This window comes from Manihot esculenta, chromosome 5 (assembly GCF_001659605.2).
Source record: "Manihot esculenta cultivar AM560-2 chromosome 5, M.esculenta_v8, whole genome shotgun sequence".
Taxonomy (NCBI): domain Eukaryota; kingdom Viridiplantae; phylum Streptophyta; class Magnoliopsida; order Malpighiales; family Euphorbiaceae; genus Manihot; species Manihot esculenta.
This window is the reverse complement of record NC_035165.2, coordinates 11,029,916-11,051,098: the sequence shown is the minus strand read 5'-3', so window position 1 is coordinate 11,051,098 and position 21,183 is coordinate 11,029,916. Positions and strand designations below refer to the sequence as shown.

At 30.1% G+C, this 21,183-nt stretch overlaps 2 protein-coding genes and 1 non-coding gene across 4 annotated transcripts; 2 read left to right on the top strand and 1 right to left on the bottom strand.

Moving 5' to 3' along the window:
* Positions 1-17: 17 nt before the first annotated feature.
* Positions 18-6,973, bottom strand: LOC110615510 (asparagine synthetase domain-containing protein 1). Its single transcript, XM_021757384.2, has 13 exons — positions 6,552-6,973; positions 6,253-6,446; positions 6,008-6,143; positions 5,358-5,567; positions 5,075-5,172; positions 4,106-4,220; positions 3,439-3,544; positions 2,923-3,016; positions 2,457-2,656; positions 1,408-1,507; positions 1,212-1,328; positions 885-941; positions 18-604 (listed from the first exon to the last, which is right to left on the bottom strand). Exons 1-13 carry the CDS (start codon positions 6,946-6,948, stop codon positions 503-505), a joined length of 1,926 nt encoding a protein of 641 aa, XP_021613076.1. The 5' UTR covers positions 6,949-6,973; the 3' UTR covers positions 18-502.
* Positions 6,974-7,053: 80 nt separating this feature from the next.
* On the top strand, positions 7,054-7,125 carry TRNAT-CGU. The gene has a single exon. It is a non-coding gene; the product is annotated as a tRNA-Thr (tRNA).
* Positions 7,126-13,479: 6,354 nt separating this feature from the next.
* On the top strand, positions 13,480-17,869 carry LOC110615855 (nuclear transport factor 2). Of its 2 annotated transcripts, none has more exons than XM_021758028.2 (9): positions 13,480-13,742; positions 14,695-14,876; positions 15,401-15,689; positions 15,769-16,040; positions 16,122-16,272; positions 16,376-16,497; positions 16,592-16,657; positions 17,159-17,210; positions 17,368-17,869. In XM_021758028.2, exons 2-9 carry the CDS (start codon positions 14,697-14,699, stop codon positions 17,640-17,642), a joined length of 1,407 nt encoding a protein of 468 aa, XP_021613720.1. In that variant the 5' UTR covers positions 13,480-13,742; positions 14,695-14,696; the 3' UTR covers positions 17,643-17,869. The 2 variants fall into 2 exon arrangements, with proteins under 2 accessions (XP_021613720.1, XP_021613719.1); XM_021758027.2 differs by having other exon boundaries at positions 16,370-16,497.
* The last annotated feature ends 3,314 nt before the right edge of the window (positions 17,870-21,183 follow it).

Below are 21,183 nucleotides of genomic sequence, written 5' to 3'. Positions count from 1 at the left end.
TAATCAAACAAAATAGATTTAAAAATACTGAATACTTGTAAATTAATTTTTATAAGATATGACAAACGTCCTCTAAGGAGATCATCATCAATATATAAATGCAGATTTTTCCGAATGTTCAGGGACCATGTCTGCTTGAGTTTTGATTCATGTTAAATGATGGAAAAAATTTCATAACATCCAAATGTTAACACCTGAAATTCCTGGAACACTTGCTGTCGTGATAGGCACTAGATTCAGTCAAGCAGTAATACTGGATTGCCCAAATTCTTGTCAAAAGCCAATTCAAAGAATCAAAAGCACAACCGGCATGTCTCTGGTGCCTTCCAATTCCATTGACAGAAAAATGTGCAAAAATGTTCACCGAAAAAGTGCCGCCGCGGGATAGCAGTCGACATCACTCCATCCACTGTTGGCCACAGTTTTAGGATCAGAGGAACACATGACTTGGAGCTGCCATCAAGATTTGCAGTACCAAGTACTGATAGTAAATTTATATATGCTATGACATATTTATCACTACACTTCCGGCAGATGCCTGGTTGGCTGCACGATTACTCCCAAAATTCTTTCGGTTGGATTCCCTTGCTATTCTTGAACCAAACTGCAAATGTAAAGCAGTAGAATTTATTGCTTTCAAAATAAAAAAATCAAACACATAGGTATTGAGGTTTTTTACGAGTTTTTTTATTTTTTTATTTTGTTGTTTGGGGGTTTAGGGAAATTGTCTTGAACTTCAGTAGTTTCAAGGTACTGGTTTTGCTTTTCCTCTTTCCAAATTATAGCCAACAGATAATTGCTTTGGTAAAAATCTAACACAGGATGTATCATATCATTATCCTAGCCAAGCTTGCTGAACATTCTTGAACAGAAATATCAAAAACCTGGATTGCTCGTTTCGGAAGAACTGCTGCCTCATGTAAACCAAGCATTTTTGCAACCTTCAAGACAGGTAATAAAGACAATTAATTTTTACCACATGAAATGAAAAATATACTAATCCTGCTTAAAAGGACATTGATTTGTCAACAGCATGGGGAACAGATACAATTTTTAGGATGTAAATTGCACACTTCAGCATTAGACCTGTAGCAATCAACTCATATGGATGTATAAATGTCCAAGCATATATGACAAAAAGTTGTATCCCCACCATTCGCATCCTACAACACAAGAGAATGAAAATAGAACAAAAGGAATACAAAACTGACCTCTCTCAGGATCTTCTTATCACCAGTCCCACTGGGTTGATTAAGGTTGGCAACCTCCCATAAAGGAATATCAAGAATAGTCCTAATAACATCTTCATCCAAGAAAGGAAATCTAGCCTGGTGAAAGCAATTAGATAGTTAATATCCAGAGCAAGAAAGGGAGACGATTAAAAATTGTCTGAGTTGCCTGCAATACCTCCTTCCCATTATCAGCAATGCATCTATCATCTCTCCCCATGTTTCGCTTCCATATTCTTTGCATGTCCAACTTCATCTCCTCATTGAGCCCAAGCCAACTGACGATAGCATGTGAATAACCATATGACAACATGAGCATGTGTTCCCCCAAATATCTCCATATGGTATATCAGACTTAAATGATAATGTTATGTGCTCGAACTCTAAAGGTTGTTCCTTCGAACTGGGAAAAAATTATAAGATAATAATTGGACATGCGATTGCATAAAAACCTAACAGGATTATCTAAGGCTTCATTTGGAAAAATCCTTTTCATGCTTTCCTATTGTATCTCTTTTTTATTTAAAAAAAAAACAGAGGGAGAGAGAGAGAGACGAGAAAAGCCCGGCGTTCAAGCAATCACCACCCCCCACCCTCCAAGACCACTAGAAAAAAAATAACCACCATAATAAAGCAAAAGATTTCTTATGTTTCTTTGTCATAAAGTGGACAACTTTCATCAATAGTGTTTAGACTTCAAGACATGTTTAAGCTAGATTACTGACACACGAGAATATCATGAAGCTGCTTTTCTGTTTCCCTTTCTTTCATTTCCAGAAGCTACACCCTCATCCAGGGTAACAACAATTATTATTTTAGAGTTTATGTTATTTAATATTCCTAACTGGATTTGAATTATGATTTCTATTCCTATTTGATTAGGTCTGTAAGCTCTATAAACAAGGGTAATTTTCTATTATTTTAGATCTTTGGATTATGATAATATATGAAATAATACAATGGAGAAAAGGATTTGGTCCTTAATATGCCTTTGTTCTTCCTTGTTCTACATAACATTAAAAACAAAAATATAGCAAGAAAACAATAGACATTTATTTTCCAATGGCATAAATTAGAAATGATGAAATACCTTCCAACTTTAGAACACCATTTGCAAAAAAAAAAATAAATAAATTGTACAGCTGCAATTTATAAACTAGCATACACAGTATAAGCTATTAGAGAATGATGATGCATGGAATTTAGTCCATTCACGTTAAAACATACCTTCCACATCTGTATTTTGTTTTATGCCTTCCATATCCAGCACACTGCTCATCAGCACCAGAGCCAACCAGGACAATTCTGGCACTGGATTTGTATCTAATGCGCTGTTGATTCTCATCATCATTGTTATTGCTAGTTCCTTCAGAGACCCAACCATAACCACTTGCAGCCAGCCATAAAGCAATTCCTATATTCAGGTCCTGAAACATTGTGCAAATTGTTTTTCAAGAGTAATACTAGATATCCATTTTCTAACATGTTTAGAATGTTAATTAGCATGCTGATTTTATCTTAAAGCAGATATGTTCATCAATTGTAAAAAGACCTTAAAATGCTTACACGCATATCCTGAAATGCTAGAAATCCTATTTTAAATTTCAGGAGCTTTAGAAATTAACGAGTTACAAAATCTATGCTGCAAAGTACTACACGTATAATGCACTTGTTCACAGAAGAAATCAATTACCATATAAGTATTTGCAGGGTTAATGAGAGACATAACATGCTTCATTTCCAAAGTCAACTTTGACAAATCAGCATCAATCTCTACAAGTTTCCACCTGCATCCCAAATCAAAACTGAATTTAATACCAGAAATGTAAATGGACAAAATGGACTAATAACCAAGAGGAATTATTATGAATAAAAGATTATAGCTCAAAACATTTGCCTTCTTGCTGGATGAGGAACTCATATTGTCCCTAATTTACTGTGAACTACAAATTGACCTGGTGGTCGTTATTCTGGACTTGATTTAATTTTGATTTCTTAATTTGTGCTCAAATGTATTGTTCTCCAATTATCACTAAATACTATGCAACCTTTGGCATAAAATAAATGCACTGCATGCGCACAAAAATTTCCAAACATCACTTACATATCTTTGATATAAAAAGCTAGAAGATGTAAAGTAATCTAAGGTGGAAGATACAAGGTTTCAAGCATAAAACATCAGATCTAAGTGAAACATTGATTTCTATACCTTCTCAATGGTGCAATTCTTCTAAGTTCCTCAAATCCTGCCTTGGCAGATATTCTATCAGGAGCAAACTGACCATCAAAGCTCACATTAAGTAAATCAATTCCATCTGCCAAGGGAATTTTATTGGCAAATTAGCTTGACCAAACATCCAAAAGACTAAATTTCAACCAGCTGTCTATGGATCCAAAATGTTAGAGATGGGCCAAACTAAAAGGAGAACCAGAAAGTCATGTTAAACACGCTGAGAAAACTATAAAATTAAGGAATAGCATTTCCCATTTAAACAGATAAGCATATGTACTGACAAGAACCAGCACTGAATCAAGAACAGTCAAATGTACAAAATCAGTTTTGACTTGGGTTTGATTAGAGTTTTGATAAAGAATAAAAAAACCAAAATAGTAATTCTTGCAGTGTCAGTTTTCCCAGTTCCAATTCAATTCTCGGATCCAGTCTAGAGTACCCAAGAAGCATGCTCAGCCCTATAAAGAGACCTACTTAGAGCATAAGGGCAAAAGATCATAAAAGATTGTTAAATGTCAAGCATTATTGCTTCTTCATACACTTGTTAACTTAAACACTGATTAGAAAAGCACAAATTTTAAGACAAGGAAACATGACAGAAGGAAATGAAAAGTCTAGTTTAGCAGAAAGGGGACAGACTTACAGCTGGTATCTAGACACTCATCCAATAATGCTGCAAGGATCATAGAATCCAAACCACCAGAAAACAGGATTGCCACTGGAACAAGTTCCTGTTTTCCAGTATCAGATGTTTCTACCTGTGGATTCAAATATAAAGGGTGTTATTAAATTGAAAGAATAAATAACTAAGCATATAAATGAAGCTTTGGAGATTGCAGCAATCAGAACACAGAACTTGATTCTCCGCTTTTGTTAATCAGACAATAAGAGCTGGGGAGGAGGATAATAAATCACTGCAACTTCTTTTAAGTCTTTCCCAAAATGGGAAAAAGTTTTTGTGAAAGTGATTTAGAAACACTTTGACTAGGAAAACATTTTCTGGAAAACACTTTCTGCAAAACAAATGGAGCCTTTTGTGTTCTTGAGGTGGTGGTGTTGTGAAAGTGATTTAGAAACCTTTTGACTAGGAAAACACTTTCTGCAAAACAAATGGAGCCTTTTGCGTTCTTGAGATGGTGGGGGTGTAAAACCAAAAAAGCAGTAAAAAGAATAAATAAACTATAAACGAACAACATAAGTGCACATATCCATTAGTACCAACTACCATCAATCTTCTCCAGCATGTGACAACCATAATTAACCTTTTTCTGTTATAGTTTCTTATATGAAAATCCTAATATAGAACTTTGAAAGTTTGAAGTCTTTTAGGTCCAAAATTTTTCAACATTTTATTCAAAGAAAAAATAATATATCCACTGTAATCCATATGCCAGAATTTTCTAACTGATTTTCATTATAGCAATTAAACCACCAACAATAAATAGTCACTGTTTCATAAAAAGAATTTCCATAGACAAGTTACTTTCCTTGAATGAATGGAGCCTTATTTGAATGCTTTGTTGATCAAACTAAAAGATGCAATACTTTGAGAATGAACAGGTAGCTTATTGCAGTCATAAGAAGTGCAATGCAATTCAATAAAATTCCAGACCTGAAAAATTTTATGCACAGATGTGTGCAGCATCACGGATCTCCTTAAAGCATTTAACACATTTTGGGCAGGCAATGACACAGAGCTTTGATCAGGCCCTACAAAGTCAAAGAAAACTTGCACTCAACTGTGCTCATTCTTCACTAGTCAAAAGGAACTATAAGCCAATTGAAGTTTGGAATCATGACGCTATGCATTTTATGCACCATGGTGGCATTATAGCATGATTAGAATGGAATACATCTGAAAAAGATGGACTTATATTATTCCAATAGAGTCATACCACATGAAAAATATATGTCTTCTGGGTTAGGTTCAACAGAAACCCTCTCCCATTTAATCAGGTCTATTAGCCCTGTATTAGCCCATTCGTGTTTCTTGATTTCACCAACAAGACATCCATACAGTTCTGAAGTACTCATTGATAAACTGTATACACCACAAGAAAGCTCCTCCCAAAAACTGGGGCTTGTACTATCTTCAACTCCAAGATCTGCGTTAATGGCATGTGTTAGAAAATTGTTACTGGTATATCATAGTATGCAACAATTTTATCCATCAAGTGATGCATATTCTGTGGTTCCCTAAAGAATGTACATAATTTGGGCATCAGATTATCGCAGACACTCCCCCAGATTTTAAATGGTAATAATGCTTATTAAAAAAATTTAAATGCAAAGCCAAACCTTTTTATTGACCTGGTGGAGTGCAATACTGCAGTCTAGTTTTGCACACAATAAATAAGTTGAATATGGTGACTAAAAGAAAATAACATTATCCAAGTTGAATACAGTAAAACAACATGCTAACAGAAAATTTATTCCTTTTAATGGAAAACATTGTTCCAGAACATGCATCTAATCTTCATAATCATCCACAGAGTACGGTAATTAGAGGATTAAGATAAGAAAAGCTCTACCAATCATTATATACCAGAACTCCGATCAACAGAAGAAAATGGTGATACAGAAGATAGCAGAAACCGAGAGTCCTTCATGGTTGGCCAATGAACAAGAAGGCTACGCCTACCAAATGCATCCCGACCAAACCACAGTGTTCTTGAATTATCCTATACATGATAAACCAAGTAAAACAGCCAAAATGAAAAGCAGGGGAAAAAAGGAAAGAGACTCGAGCTTTGACAAAAAAAAGAATAGAAGCATAGCACACACAACTACCTGCCAATAGATTACAGCCCATGGGCCCTTGATTGTTGAAAGAACATCTAGAACAGAAGTTCTCCCTTTTCCATTGCTGGAGCAAGCACTTGCATGTTCTCGAGAACTGCAGGAGCAGCAGCTTCCCAGAGTTCGCATGAGAATTTCACCATCATTGCTATCACTTTCAACATTAATTCCTCCAAAAATTTCACCTTTAAAAACATTCACAACCACTGAATTAGACTCAATAGTGCAAAAGCAAGTCTCTTCACAACCTTCAAAAAACATCCATCACACGAAGCACAAGTAGGTATTACCATTATAAATAAGAATATCGCCGGAGGAATCAACGAATGGCTGAGTTACAGCAGTTCTTCCTCTAAGCTGCAATGTGGCGCCAATAAAGTGCAATTGGCCAACAGCATATGGAACTCGCGAACAAGTTTCTCTATTTGCACAACATAACAGTCTCGCACGGCAATCTTCGTCGTCGATGGCAGAGAACAATTCTTGATCCCCGGCAGAAATTACGACCTTCTTAGTCCCCAAGCTATCAGGGCCTCGTCGCCGGAGAGCTGCTTCTAGAGCATCGACGGAAAACACAAAATTTGAACTGCTTACCGGCTCAGGGTTAGGAGCAGGAGATTGAGAATGAAGGAGGGTAGCCGATAGGTCGATACGAATGCCACGGATGATCAGCGCGATCCCACACATATTCTCCTTTCGACTCTCCCTCTTCTGCTAGCCCTAGGGTTTAGTTTAAAATATAGCGCCAATTTTATATTTTATTAAACAAACATTAGGGAAGCCAAAGCGGCTGCTTCCATAGCATAGTGGCAGTGCGTTCGCTTCGTAAGCGAAAGGTCGCGAGTTCAATCCTCGCTGGGAGCTTTTATGGACTTATTATTATTATTATTATGAAATCATTTAATCTTTCAATTTTGATCACAAATTTTATATATATTGTTTTCAACTGTAACAATAAATTAATTAGAAATAATTCACATGTTTTCACTTATTACTAATTTTATCTAATACTTTTAATTTTAAGATTTTATGCAATTTTAGAATAATTCATTTTAATAAAATAATAATTAAATTATATGTTTAAAATTATTTTGTTAATTTTACTTTCGCCCCTCTTCTTATTTAAGTTGGTTTTCGTCTCTTTTGGTATTAAGAAATGTATCTAATTGATTATCTAACACTTGGTTGAAAAATATAATAACTAATAATAAATTAAAATAATAAATAATAATAATTAGTATTTCAATAAATAAAATGCAGAGCCTCACTTTTGTTAGCTTTTTTTAAATATATATCCAACTCTTTGCAGCTTTTTTTCATATCAATAACTTATTAACATATTCAAACACAACAAATTATTAAATGATATTCATTTTATCTTATAATTTTTATTTATTTTTTTAATCATCTCAAAGTTATTATTTACTTTATTTTTTATATTATAATAACATATAAATTAATTATTATAATGCTATTTAATTTTATTTTAATTTTAAAATAATCTCTCATTAAATGTTATTTTTTTAAATGAATATTTAAAATATTTTTAATATAAGTATAATTAAAAAATTATTTTATTAATATGTGTAAAAAATAAAAGGACAAAAATTATGAAGCAAGTAATTTATAATATAGTTGTAGATGCAAGACAAAGTATAAATTAACATAATAATTTTTATATTAACAAAAATATATGTTAGTGGCTAATTTGTTTCTTATTCAAAATAGTAATACTAAAATGTAGAGTTTGTCAGAATCCAATGATTGAATTGTAAAATATATATATAATATAATATAACTCTGTCCTCAATTGCTATGGTCTATGAACGGTAGCAATTGAGGACTGCGTTTTGTCTTTTTTGCCTTCAAATTGCATCTTCTTTTAGATTCTTAAAATGTCCTTCTGTTCGCCCATACACAATGTCCCTTTATCCGGTTTATTCGTCTTTCTCCAATACCAAAATTTAATACATTTTATTATTAATATTAAATAAAAAATATTACTAATATTGTATAATTTCAATGCCATGACATTATTATTATTATTCTGCAATTAAATAAGTACGACTGCATAAAAATAATTTAATAAAATATAAATATAATTTTTATAATTTTAAATATTTATATTAATTAATTAATTAATTTATATATTTTTAATGAATTATAATAATTTAGTGATGTCGTATGATGACCGCTGGATTTCACCATTCCGGTCTGAGACCTGACCCATGATAATAGTCTATTATTTGAAAGCTCTTAAGCCTCCTTCATAAACTAGATTCAGCCCACTCGGCCTGAAGACCGGACTCCCTCTAAAGCCTCTCAATCGAGTCGACCCAATCCTTTCGGTCCTAAGATCAGATTTTCCCTGGACTCCAATCCTAATCTCATCTTCCAGTTCAGTCCGGAGGACAAAAGGTAGTCAGCCCATTCGCCTAGTGGGTTCATCCGCATGCGTATCAGGAGGAAAATGGTCGTTACGCATAGAGCAGAGATTTAAGATCTGATATTCTCGTACGTCTGTATCTGTATGGCAGAGACAGGTGACCCAATAACAGTGAGGCCGTTACACGTCACTGGTAGATAAAAGAAAAGAATAAAAGAATATGAGAACCCTCCTCTCAGACCAAGCTTATAAACCCCTTGTAAAACCCTATATCAGATCATGATAATAAATTTACTTTATCGGACGAATACTAAAATATAAAATTTTCTTTTTTATTTTATATTTTTCTTGAAATTAAGACTAAATAAAATTAGTTATGATTTTATTTGACCTTCAAATAATATTTCAGAATAAATTTAAACTAGAAATAAAATTTAATATCTTTAACTATCATACATAGTTAACATTTAACCTTTTAGTCTTATAATTTTTCATTAAATTGTGTTTAGATGAACGACAAGATAATTGAACCAATAAATTTATAATTATATTTTCATTGTTTTTTTTGTCAAATTTATAATTATATTTTCATTGTTTTTTTTCATAATAATAAATATATAAATATTTAAATATTAATAATAAAATATATTAAATATTAATATATTAAAAATATTAATATTTAAAATTATAAAATTATATTATTCTGTGATTAGAGGTGTATAAAATTATTAAAAAATTAAAGAGAAATATTTAATTAATATTTTAATATATAATATATTTTATTATCCTTAATATTTAAAGGTACTATAAAACTGGTAATTAAAATATGCCGGAAAAATTTAGAATTACAAAATAATATTATCGTGTGATTAATGTATATGAGAGCACAATTACTATCTAATTATAAAATTATTATATTAATATATTAAAAATAATAAAATATATTATAAAAAATGATTAAAAAACTTCATCACTAAATATACTTATACCATATTATTGAATTGTTCTTATAAAATATATTATTCTTGATTAAACTGATACGATATTATTGAATTGTTTATAATTTATAATTAAATAAATTAATTAATTAATATGGATATTTAATGTTACGATAATTAAACTTGAAATATTTTAATTTTATTTTTTTATAATAATAAATAATTTAATATTATTTTTAATATATTATTGTAATAATACTATAATTAAAAATAATATCAGTTATATGTTTATTGACATGTAATTATTATATTTAATATATTTTATTATTTTTAATATATAAAAATATTATAAAAATTAATAAAAAAACTGACATTCAAAATATTTAGAATCATGAAATGATATTATGATGTTATTAAACGTGTACATTATTTTATTACAATATTACTATATTAATATATTAAAAATAATAAAATATATTAAATTTATTATTATGAAAATTATTATAAAAATTATATTATTATAAAAATTATATTATAAATAATATTATTAAATTAATATAATATAAATATATTATTATAATATAATAATAATAATATTTATAATAATACTATTTCGCATTTCACAAGTTTTAAAAAGTATAGTGTCGATTGTTGTACATTCTTAAGACTCGATTGCTTGCCATGACATATAAAGTAAGTTCTAAACGTTATATATGTTTTTAAAATTTAAAAATTTCATTGGAGAGAATCCTTAGATATATTCTATCCACAAAACTCAAATTATAATCGAAATCTATCAATATTTCTACCTATTACCTCTATTGTTCAAAAAATGAGAGTTCATCGCATTTTTCTTTTTGCCCTCATGCATATGGAATATTTTAAAGTTATCGATTAGTTCGAGTAGGTATGATAATGTGGAGGCTTATTATGACATAATAAGACATCTAGTGCATATGAAGTTGTATTATCTGGCCTTTGAATTTTAGGCGATTGGATGAATGTGAACTCTCACGAATTAGTAGTACATTCTGATAGGGGTACCATCACTACAAAACGGGATCCGCTAAAATATAATATTAATATTAGTATTCATGATTACAGTAGTTATTCAACTTATGCTGCAGGTATTAGAGATGCTAGAGAACATTTTTTTATGGGTCTGACCGGTTTCTATGGATCTATCTTTTCCATTAAACTTGTAGTAGTTTTAACTCTTAGAAAGTCTTTTTTTTTTTGGATCAAGGACAATCATCTCACAAATATTTATGTGGAGTTTGATGCATGAATTATTGTGGATGCTATTTTTTCGGTCAGATGCAGAAATTTAATTCAGGGATTGGATTTAAATATCTCTTGTTTTATTATTTTGTCAATATTTTTATTATTATTTTAAAATTATTATTCAATTTCTTTTATTATAGTAATATATAATTGACTATTATAATCCTATTTAATTGTATGTTATTTTCAAATCAATCTATCATTAATTATTATTATTTCAAATAAGTATTCAAAATATTTTTAAATATTTAATAAAATTTAATACTTTTAAAATAATATATTTAAAAAGTTAATAAAATAAATTATTTTTTTAATATGTGTAAAAAATTTATATTATCATTATTATGATTTGCAAATATATCTTTCAATATAAGTTATTGATAAATTATAAAATCAATTTTTAATGATATTTAATATAAAAAAATTTCTTTCCGCTATTGTTGTAACATGCAAATCTATATAAAAATTTTTTATTAAAATAATATAATATTGTAATACATAATTTACTATTGAAATTTAATTTTTTTAAAAAAAATGCTAACCCATTAAAAATTATTTTTTATATAATTTTAATCGTATAAATATATTAGTAATTAAGTGAGATAAATAAAAAAAACTATAGTTTAATAATAAAAATGATATTACAAAAATAAATTAAATAATGAGTAAATAATCTAAGAAAAATTTTAAGTGTAGATTTGAATTTGAAATCTTGAAAATGAAAAGTAAATTTTTTGAATTGAAAAATAATATAGAAGAGAGGGACTAAATAGTAAAAATTTCTTTGATAAATGGATTAAAGAATTTGAAATTATAAAATATAATGATGATTTAATTAAATAATTTGAAACAAGGATGAGTTATTAAGTTTTTTAAATATGTAGGGATTTAATGATAAATTTTTAATATTTAAAAAAAAATTACTTATATATCCTTAAAAAATTTTAAGAGGGTCCATGGCTCCCTGCCCATGAATGGGTCCGTCAATTTATGAGAATTCGTTAGAATTTGAATAAATTATAGATAATGATAGATTTTGTTAATTCAATAGTCTGTTAGACAACAAATTAATTTAATTGTTCACTGTCTTAATAGGATAGTTAAATTATATATTGCTTTCACTATTTGATATATATCTCGTATTATTTTATATAATATTTTAGATTATAATATTTTTATAAAACTTTTATTTAACACTTCAAATTCTAGTATAGATATTTTGGAAAGTCTAATGGTTGGATTTAGTATGTATTTAATTTGATTTAATTAATAAAAGAATGTTTAATTTAAAAAATAAAAAGATAATTATTTAAAAAAAAAAAAATCAAAGCCTGCTTTAAATCTTTGAAGCTTGCTGCAGGCTGAACGAACAAAGTAGCGCTGACTTTATTCATTTAAAAAAAAATGGCATTTTGAGAATTATTTATTAAATAGAGATTTGACGGCACTAAAGGTAAATAATTTATTGCTAGAATTTCACTCGCACTTCTTGAAATTCACGCAAATTCTTTACCTCTCCTCTGGTTTTCACTTCTCTCTCTCGATATCCCTTTTCTTCTCTCTATCCTAATTTAGCTGTTTGGTGCTGTTTACCAAACCATTTCGATTGTGCATTGAACGTTTAACCACTTCGGTTTAAAATTAAATTAAATTAAATTAATTAAAAATTAAAATTTTAATATTTATAAAAAATAAATTAAATTAAATCAAATTGATTTAATTTAATTTAATTTAATTAGATCAGTTTTAATTTTTAATAAATTTTTTATTTTTTATATTTTATTTTTAATATTTTAAAATTTAATTAAAATATTTTAATTTTAATATGATTTAATTTTTTTATATTATTAAAAATAACTTATTATTATTATTATTATTATTATTATTATTATTATTATTATTATTAATCAGGTTGATTTAATTTTTTTTATTAAAATCGAATCGAATTAAAATAATAAAAATTTTTAAAATTAAAAATTAAATTGAATTGAATTAAAATAAATAAAAAATTAAATTAAAATTTTAAATTAATTTAAGTGAATTAATTTTTTAAATTTGAACGGAACGATAATAGTCCGAACCGAAACCGACAAATTCTGAGTTTCTGATCTAATTTACGGGTGGTTTATGGGTTTGATGTTTAGTGACATGTTAATTCTCCATTGGCTGTGAGAATGTCCTTTTTGCTCAATGGCAAGCGTCAGTGTCACAGCTTCGGCTACCGCTAGTGGTAGCGGGGATGTCAGCTTTTTCACCGTTTCTAAACAATAAAAATTAGGATTCACTTACCAAAATGGAAAAGATCACTAAAATAAATAACAAACACAATTAACCACAGCTCTTAAACCGCGCGTGCAACCCACTGCCTGCATGTTTCCACTTCCCTTCAGAGAGCGTGGTTACACCACACCTCTAACCTATCTTCAATACAATGCCAGCTCATCTAAATCAACAAAATCAACGCCGTCAATCCACATCAAGATCGATTTGAGAGACCAATCAAAGGCAATCAGGGCTGCGAAAACTCTATTTACTGAGGTCCCACACCAACCTCACGTGCTTCGTAGTGGTGGACCCCACATTCTGAATATATACCACGAACCAAAAAAAGGAGGACGCAGGGAAGAGAGAGAGAGGCATGTACAGAACACACAACTTAAGAACTCTCACAGTGAGTCTAACTCACTGTTGAAACCAAAATCTATTGACGGTCGGGAACCGTAGGGATTAAGGAGTCCCTCAAACCCCAAAACTCCCCTTTATGCCTCTTTTATGATCTCTAGCTCCTGCCGCCACTTTCTCTCTTTTATCTGTCTCAATTTTTCATCTCTCTCTCTCTTGGCCAGAGAGAGAATCTGATTGCGCTTAACGAGGTAGCCTTCAGTTCCGTCTCTCTTTTTCTCTGGGTTGGTTGAATCGGTTGATTGTTTGCGTTTTTGTTTGTCAAAATATCGTTGTTTAACTGGGTTGATCCTAAATTTATTGATTGAATTAGCGTGGGTCTGGGTTAGTTTGTTTTGCTTTCCTATGGATTGGGTACTTCCTGATTTCTAGATTTGCTTGTTTTTTTGTTTGTTAATTTTGTAATTTAGATCTGGAATTTGAGTTTTTGATTGATCAAGTTCTGAACTTTTGACCTAAAGGTAGTGCCTGCTTGATGTTTTCAGAACTAAAATTCTCTTTTTTTTTTTCCCTCCCGGTTGTTGTCCTGCTTGATCCTTTTCGGGTAGTAAATAAAATTGCTTATATATGACTCTATCTGCTGGTAACGTAATAAAAAAAAGTTGTCTTTGTTATGAAACTGCTTTTGAATGTCATTTGAAGCAGCAAGGTGATCAAAATTCAAAAATTTCCGTAAGTAGGGTTCCCTAAGTTTTTGTTTTACCTGAAGCGGGCCAAATTGAACAAATAATTAGATGTTTAATGATTCCACTAGATTTTGTGCAATATTATACATGATTCCTGCTATTAAGGTATATCGTTCATCAATATTATTGAGAGCTTTAGGTTGGGTTTTGGGTTGGACCTGTGCCTGACCATATAACATAGTATTATTGCTGTTATTGCTTATATCTTAATTACTTTGATTGATTAAGGAGCTGGCTTCTCCCATTAATATTTAGTCCACATAGGACTGGGATCTTCATTTGCAATGGCTCTATGTTATTCTATTTGTACGAGAAAATAGTATATTTGGCCATGCTGTGTCTGATTTCATGTATTTTAGGTCTAGTTCATTATTTCTATTAATTCATGATTTTTTATGCTTTTTTTTGTTTTGAATTTCTCCCTGCGTACTAAAATAATTTAAATATATTTTGGCAGGGATGGCGACCCAGGCAGAAGAATCTACCCCCACTCCTCAGGTGGTGGGGAATGCATTTGTGGAGCAGTACTATAATATACTGTCCAAGTCTCCAGAGGTGGTTCACAAATTTTACCAAAATTCTAGTGTGATTAGCCGGCCAGATTTTGATGGTCTCATGTCATCTGCATCAACTTTAGATGTAAGCTCTCTGAAACTTGCGATAACTACATATTGATGTTTGTGGATTTTCTGGAATAACTTTATCAGTAGTAATATTGCAGCATCTCACTTAAATGGGTTGCAATTGCTATGCTTTAAGATGTTCTTTAAAACATGAGTTTTTTCACTCGCGATAAGCACTGTTGCATTGCCACCATGTATTACTTCTCTACAATTGAAGAAGAAGCTTGATTTATTTGTAGTTCTGTTTGGCAATTCCCTCTATTACCATATATTTTATGCAAAATGGCATGTGTAATAGCTTGCATGTGCTTTGTCAAATGTATCATGCTTTGGTTAAAAAGCTTGTTGGTTGTTATATTACTAGTAGTGGTCCATACCTGTCCTGCAGACGGTTGTTTGTCTATTTTGTGAGAGTAGTAAGAACTGACTTTGTGTCTTGAAGTCAATATATCTTTCATCCAACCCTTGCCTTTTTTAGAACTCTGGGCAAAATGTTTGCATTGTCTAATGATGTAAATGGTAATTCCTTTCTTGGGACAGGGCATTGACAAGATGATCCTTTCCCTTGACTATAAGGATTGTGTGGTTGAAATATTGACCACTGATGCTCAAGAGTCTTTTGGAGATGGGGTGATTGTTTTGGTGACTGGCTTTTTTACTGGGAAGGAGAATATAAGACGGAAGTTTACACAAGTATTCTTCCTAGCCCCACAGGACAGTCGGGCCTATTTTGTTCTGAATGATGTTTTTAGGTATGTGGATGAAGAAGCAGCGGTGCCCATTAAAATTAATGATGCTGATGAAGCTGCTCCTGTCACACCAGATCCTGGTAGGTTTTAAGTACCATTTGTTTCCTGACTGTGTTGTTATTTTGGTCAGAAAAATTATTGTTTCTTTTGCTATTTCAGAGCCAACTCTTGTTTCCAATCACACTTCGGTGGATCCTGCAGCTCCTTCTTTGGAGGAGGATACTGTTCAAGCTGAGGAAACTAGTCATCCATTAGACAATGGAAAGATTTCTACTCCTGATGAAGTTGTTTCTAGTCCATCAGTTGGTACACAGCAGAATGATGTTCCTCCGGTTTCATCCAATACAGTCCAAACTGATGCTTCCTCAGTTCCCAAGGCAATTGTTTCTGATGTCCAGGAGGATCTTCCTAAAAAGTCATATGCATCAGTAGTAAGTTCATTCACATAGGTTTGCTAGAAACATCATTATCATGATTGAATGTAATTAATTTATTATGTTTTGTTGGCTCAGGCAAATGCATTGAATTATAAGAAGCAACCATTCCAACAGAGGATTTTACCTGCCAAGCCTGTTGAACAATCACGTGCAATTGTTGTGCCTGAAGCATCCCCACGCCCAGCAAATAACAAACCTGTGGAAAAGAACAACACTACTAACCCAGGTTGTTGTTTATTTAGTGTGTGCGTGTTTTTTTTTTCATTATAACCTTCTGGAGGCTACTGCTTTTCCTTGGTGAGCTTATATTATCAATTTATCAGCTGCAGTTAAGGGTTACTCCATTTTCGTTGCCAATTTGCCAATGAATGCAACTGTTGAACAGCTTGTAGAGACTTTTGAGAAATTTGGACCTATTAAACCTAATGGTGTTCAAGTCAGAAGTTATAAGGTATATTTCTAATTTAATTATGTTCAACGTCACTTTCATTTGGCTGTACTTTTGGTGTGAGACTTATTCATTCATGTGCAACTCCTCTGTCCAGCAAGAGAAGAATTGTTTTGGCTTTGTGGAATTTGAATCTGCAAATTCTATGCAGAGTGCCCTTGAGGTACTGTTTCCACCTATACTTAATGTTTGCTATATTCTTAATCTTGTATTCTTATTTTTCTTTTAATAATAAAACCTTGGTTTGTTTTTGTTTTGCTCTTCCTTGTCCTTGTATGTTCTTGCAAATTCGTTGCTGTGAGCATTGTTCACTTATTGAATTATTCATAAAATTGAGTCTAAACTTGATTTCTATTCTCTTTACTAGTTAATAATCTCTTGTTTTGTTGTCCCCTGTGCACTCTCTATCAGATCATAAATTTGAAAGAAAAATGATGTCTAGAGTTGAGATCAGGAGAAATTTAATCCCTACGCACACATGCACACAGATATATGCAGCTATTTTACTGCAGAAAGATTTATTCAAATTTAGTTCTTTTGAAATTTTTGTTGATGCCTGCTACAGTGACATCCTTTCAAGTATTTAATGTTTTTTCATTTTGAAATGAAATTTATTGTGTAACTAGGTCTTGCATTTATCTGATACTTTGGCACCCTTTTTCAGATTTCTTCTATCAAGATTGGTGACAGACTGGCTCACATTGAGGAAAAGAAAGGCAAGTCAAGTCAAACATCCTTTTCCTGTTTCGTTCTCTTATTCTTTTGAAGTTATATTTGCTTGAATTAAATCTTGTTAATTATGGCTCAAACAATTTGATAGCTGAAGTTCTTTAGGCGTAATATAAGCTTAACCTCATTTGGTCGCCTTTGTAGCCAATAATGAAGGTGGGAAATTCCCAAGTAGAAAGGTTGGTTTCCGAAATGACAGCTTTAGGAGTCGAGGTAACTTTGGCGGAGGACGTGGCTATGGGAGGAACGAGTTTGACAATCAGGGAGGATCATCTGGTGGTCAGTCCCGTGGTAGTGGTAGTGGTAGTGGTAGTGGTAGACGCAATGGGGAAGCTAACCAGAAAGTTTATCAGAATGGGGGAGGAAGAGTTGCCCGAGATGTTCAAGTTCAAGCTCAGTCATCAGGTGGAAAGAACTAGTTTGCTGCTTTCTGCTTGAATTTTGTTTAATTAAATTTTTTGGTCGAATATTCAAATAGAGAATTATTTAGGCAATGAATGAGATTGCGGATTTCTTAGAGAAAAAAGAAAGATTGCGGATTTTATTTTTCTCCTTTAACACAATTGATAGAGTTATTTTAAGCATTTTTGCAATCTGCTTAAATGCAGAACATTTTTTGTTAGAAAGATAATGTTTCTTCTTCTTTTCTTGCGTGTGCATACTCTCTCTCTCTCTCTACGTAGGCACATTTTGTGGCTGCACTGCACTGCACTAGAAGTTTGATGTTAATAGGTAAAAGGGTCGAAAGAAACCTGCAGAGTTCTTGCATCAGATTGTCATCTTTATCTGTTGAATATGTTGTTGTCATCTGGTCACTGTGATGTTATTGTCATCTGATCCATTGATATTTTCCTTACTTTACAAATTGCTGTGAATTCATTTTGTGTTAACTTTATAAATTATGTGCAATCTTTTAAATAAATAACTTTCCGACTAATCAACGTAAAAGTTTTAGTACTTAAATTTCTATTGGCTTTTTATTTGAGGAAATATTTGGAGATGATACATCTTGTCTAATTTCGATATATGCTTTAATTTTTTTTATTATATGTATACTATGAAGATTGATAAAACTGGATTTTTTTTAAAAAAAAATATATATAGTTAAAAAATGTTAAAAATTAATTTAAAATTATATTTAATATAATTCAATTTATATAAGTTGATAAAAATAACTAAACTGGTAATAGAATTTTAACTGATTCTACCTTTCAACCACAATGCACAGGCGCTTTTCAATCTACATTGAAACTCTAATTGTCTGGTTCGCAATTGCCTGAGAATGAACTTGGCCAATGCCAATGGTTAGGATTTTCCTTTTTATTATTTTTTTTCTTTTATTTTGTAGAAAAATATTGCTTAGATTTTTTGGGTAATTGCCACAGGTCAAACTGTAAAAAGTATTAAGAGAATAAAAAAAAGAGTGGTTTAAATATAAAAGGAGTAATTATGAACCCATAGACCACTCTATGGACGTGGTGAAAGGAGAGTCTCAACTGATAAAAAAAATCTGCAACCCTTTGAGCTTGTCCTGCACTCCTAAAAGTTGGTTAGCAACCTCTCATTTTGTTCTAGAATTTTTTCTATTCATAAATCATTTATAGCATACTGAAGGGGTTGTGCAGCTGCCGTAGGATTTAAAAAAAATCCGACTAGAATCTGAAACCATATCTTATTAATTAACAAGTATGTTTATGATTGGGTTTCACAGTGCATATGTTATTAGATAAACATAATTTTATTAATAGGATTTGAATATTGCAACCAAAATAACAAACTAAATAAATTTATTTTTAATTAGGTTAATGGGAAACATATAATTTATTACATTAGGTTAGCACTCATTTAATATTTTGATGCTTGAATTTTAAAACTTTAAAAATACAGTATTAAGAATTTTGCTTTAAAGAAAATTAATTTTGAAAAGTTTTATTATAGTTTAGATACTCGTAAATAAAGTGGTAGCCGCAATCAAAAGCTATGATGATTGCATCACAACTGCATCGGTGTCCTTGTTGTTTATATATATATATATATTTTTTTTTATTTTTCTTTTTTATAATAAGAAAAGTAAAAATACGTGGCAAACCAGATGTGTCGGAGAATCTGAAATAAAGTCCACGTTAACATCAGTGACGTGTCCTAGCAAATCATCCTCTGAAGATCTCTATGTTCCTGCATCTCCCGCTTTCATCATTATTAATCACTGTCACCTTAATTACTCTGCTTTTCTCCAACACGTGGCTCTCCAGTGCCACTTGTGTCTTTATTTATTATTTATTTTTTTAAACACATAATAATAATAATAATAATAATTTTTATTTCTGTAATTTTCAATATTATAAATATTCTGAAAAAAAGAATTTATAGATTTTACAGTAAAAGTTAAATAAGATCCAACTAAAAAATTCTTGGAAAAATTTAAAATAAAACATCTAACGACAAATACATAGCTTAACTAATCCATCTTCAATAAAAAAATTAATGGTGCATTATAAAAGATGGAGATCTACGAAATTCCATAATAATAATAAATTATTTTAATTAAATTAAATATATTCATAGGTAAAATTAATATTTCAAATTTCATATATTTAAATAGTAAGTACTCTATGTCCACAATTTTTATTTATTTATTTTAAATTATTGTTTATTATAAATTTTATTTTATTTTATTTTATTTTAAGAATTTTCTAAAAATATTTTCACTTTTTAATAAAATTTAACATTTTTTAAATTATAAGATAAAGAAGTATTTGAAATGAATATTAATAATTAATAATAATATTAATTAACAGATAAAATCTATTAGGATAAATTTCAATGCTAGGATTTATGTATCCGTTATTAATTAATAACGAACTTGTAATAAAATATTAATTATTAAATTCAATTTTATTTGTAAAATATTAGAAACAGAATAATTTAGTAATTGACATTTCAGTTATTATTTTTAATAATTCAAAAACAAAATTTCCATTAATAATACACTTAAATACTACAACTTATCCCAATAATAAATTCATAAATCTAATATTATATATATGATAAATTAACTCAAACACATAATAATAATAATAATAATAATAATATCTAAATTTTTTAAAAAAAAAACTCAATGTAATGATAATCCTATCACGTGACTCATGAAAAAATAGAAGAAACTATATGTTTGTATGTTTGTTGTGTTCTCATTGTCACATCACTTTCTTCTAGTTATGACAATTTAGAGGTAATTTATCGGTCCTTTTAGTTGAGCTTTTGAAGTCTCTATTATAATAATTATTCATGTTTGCAATCTAAAATGGTGCACTTTTCTTTTTTTTTTTTTTCTACTCACTGCCTTATAGAACACTGGGCGTTATCAATTCGAGATACACAACTACTCTCATTCTATATCTATGATATTTCTTTCTTTTAGAGTTAGAAAGCATTTGTGCAAGAAATGCATATCATATATTATAAAATCAAATATTTAATTAATAATTTATATACTTCTTGTATAAATAATGACTTTTGAGTGTACATCGAGAAACTCTGAGTATCATTCTTTTTATGAATAACCTCAAATAACATGTAAAATAGTATCTACCTAATCTATTAGGTTGCGAATTGAATATAGTTAGTGATTCTGTCGTGTAATATACAAATAATCAACAATTTAGATAATATTTAATATATTAACTTTTATAATTATACTTGTTGATGCTTATTCACTGCAAATAGGAAGAAAAAGGTATGGAATGTTGGGGATTTTTCAATCACAAAGCATATTATTATTTGCGAGAGGAAAGAGAAATTTTTATGTCAGCAATTTTAATTTTAGTAGTAAGAGCATAAATCCATTACTAATCATTATAAAATTGGTAATGAATTCCTATTTGTTACAAATATTAGTAAAAGATTAATTAATCAACACTAATTAGTTTTTTTATATAATATGTTATAAATCTATTATCA

Excerpts from the sequence above, each read along its gene's own strand:
- LOC110615510 (XM_021757384.2), bottom strand. The coding sequence starts at position 6,948 with ATGTGTGGGATCGCGCTGATCATCCGTGGCATTCGTATCGACCTATCG. Across the intron at positions 5,173-5,357 it reads AGACATATATTTTTCATGTG|GGCCTGATCAAAGCTCTGTG; the intron begins GTATGACTCTAT and ends TTGACTTTGTAG. Across the intron at positions 942-1,211 it reads ATAAGAAGATCCTGAGAGAG|GTTGCAAAAATGCTTGGTTT; the intron begins GTCAGTTTTGTA and ends CCTGTCTTGAAG.
- LOC110615855 (XM_021758027.2), top strand. The coding sequence starts at position 14,697 with ATGGCGACCCAGGCAGAAGAATCTACCCCCACTCCTCAGGTGGTGGGG. Across the intron at positions 16,498-16,591 it reads TTCAAGTCAGAAGTTATAAG|CAAGAGAAGAATTGTTTTGG; the intron begins GTATATTTCTAA and ends TCCTCTGTCCAG. Across the intron at positions 17,211-17,367 it reads TCACATTGAGGAAAAGAAAG|CCAATAATGAAGGTGGGAAA; the intron begins GCAAGTCAAGTC and ends TCGCCTTTGTAG.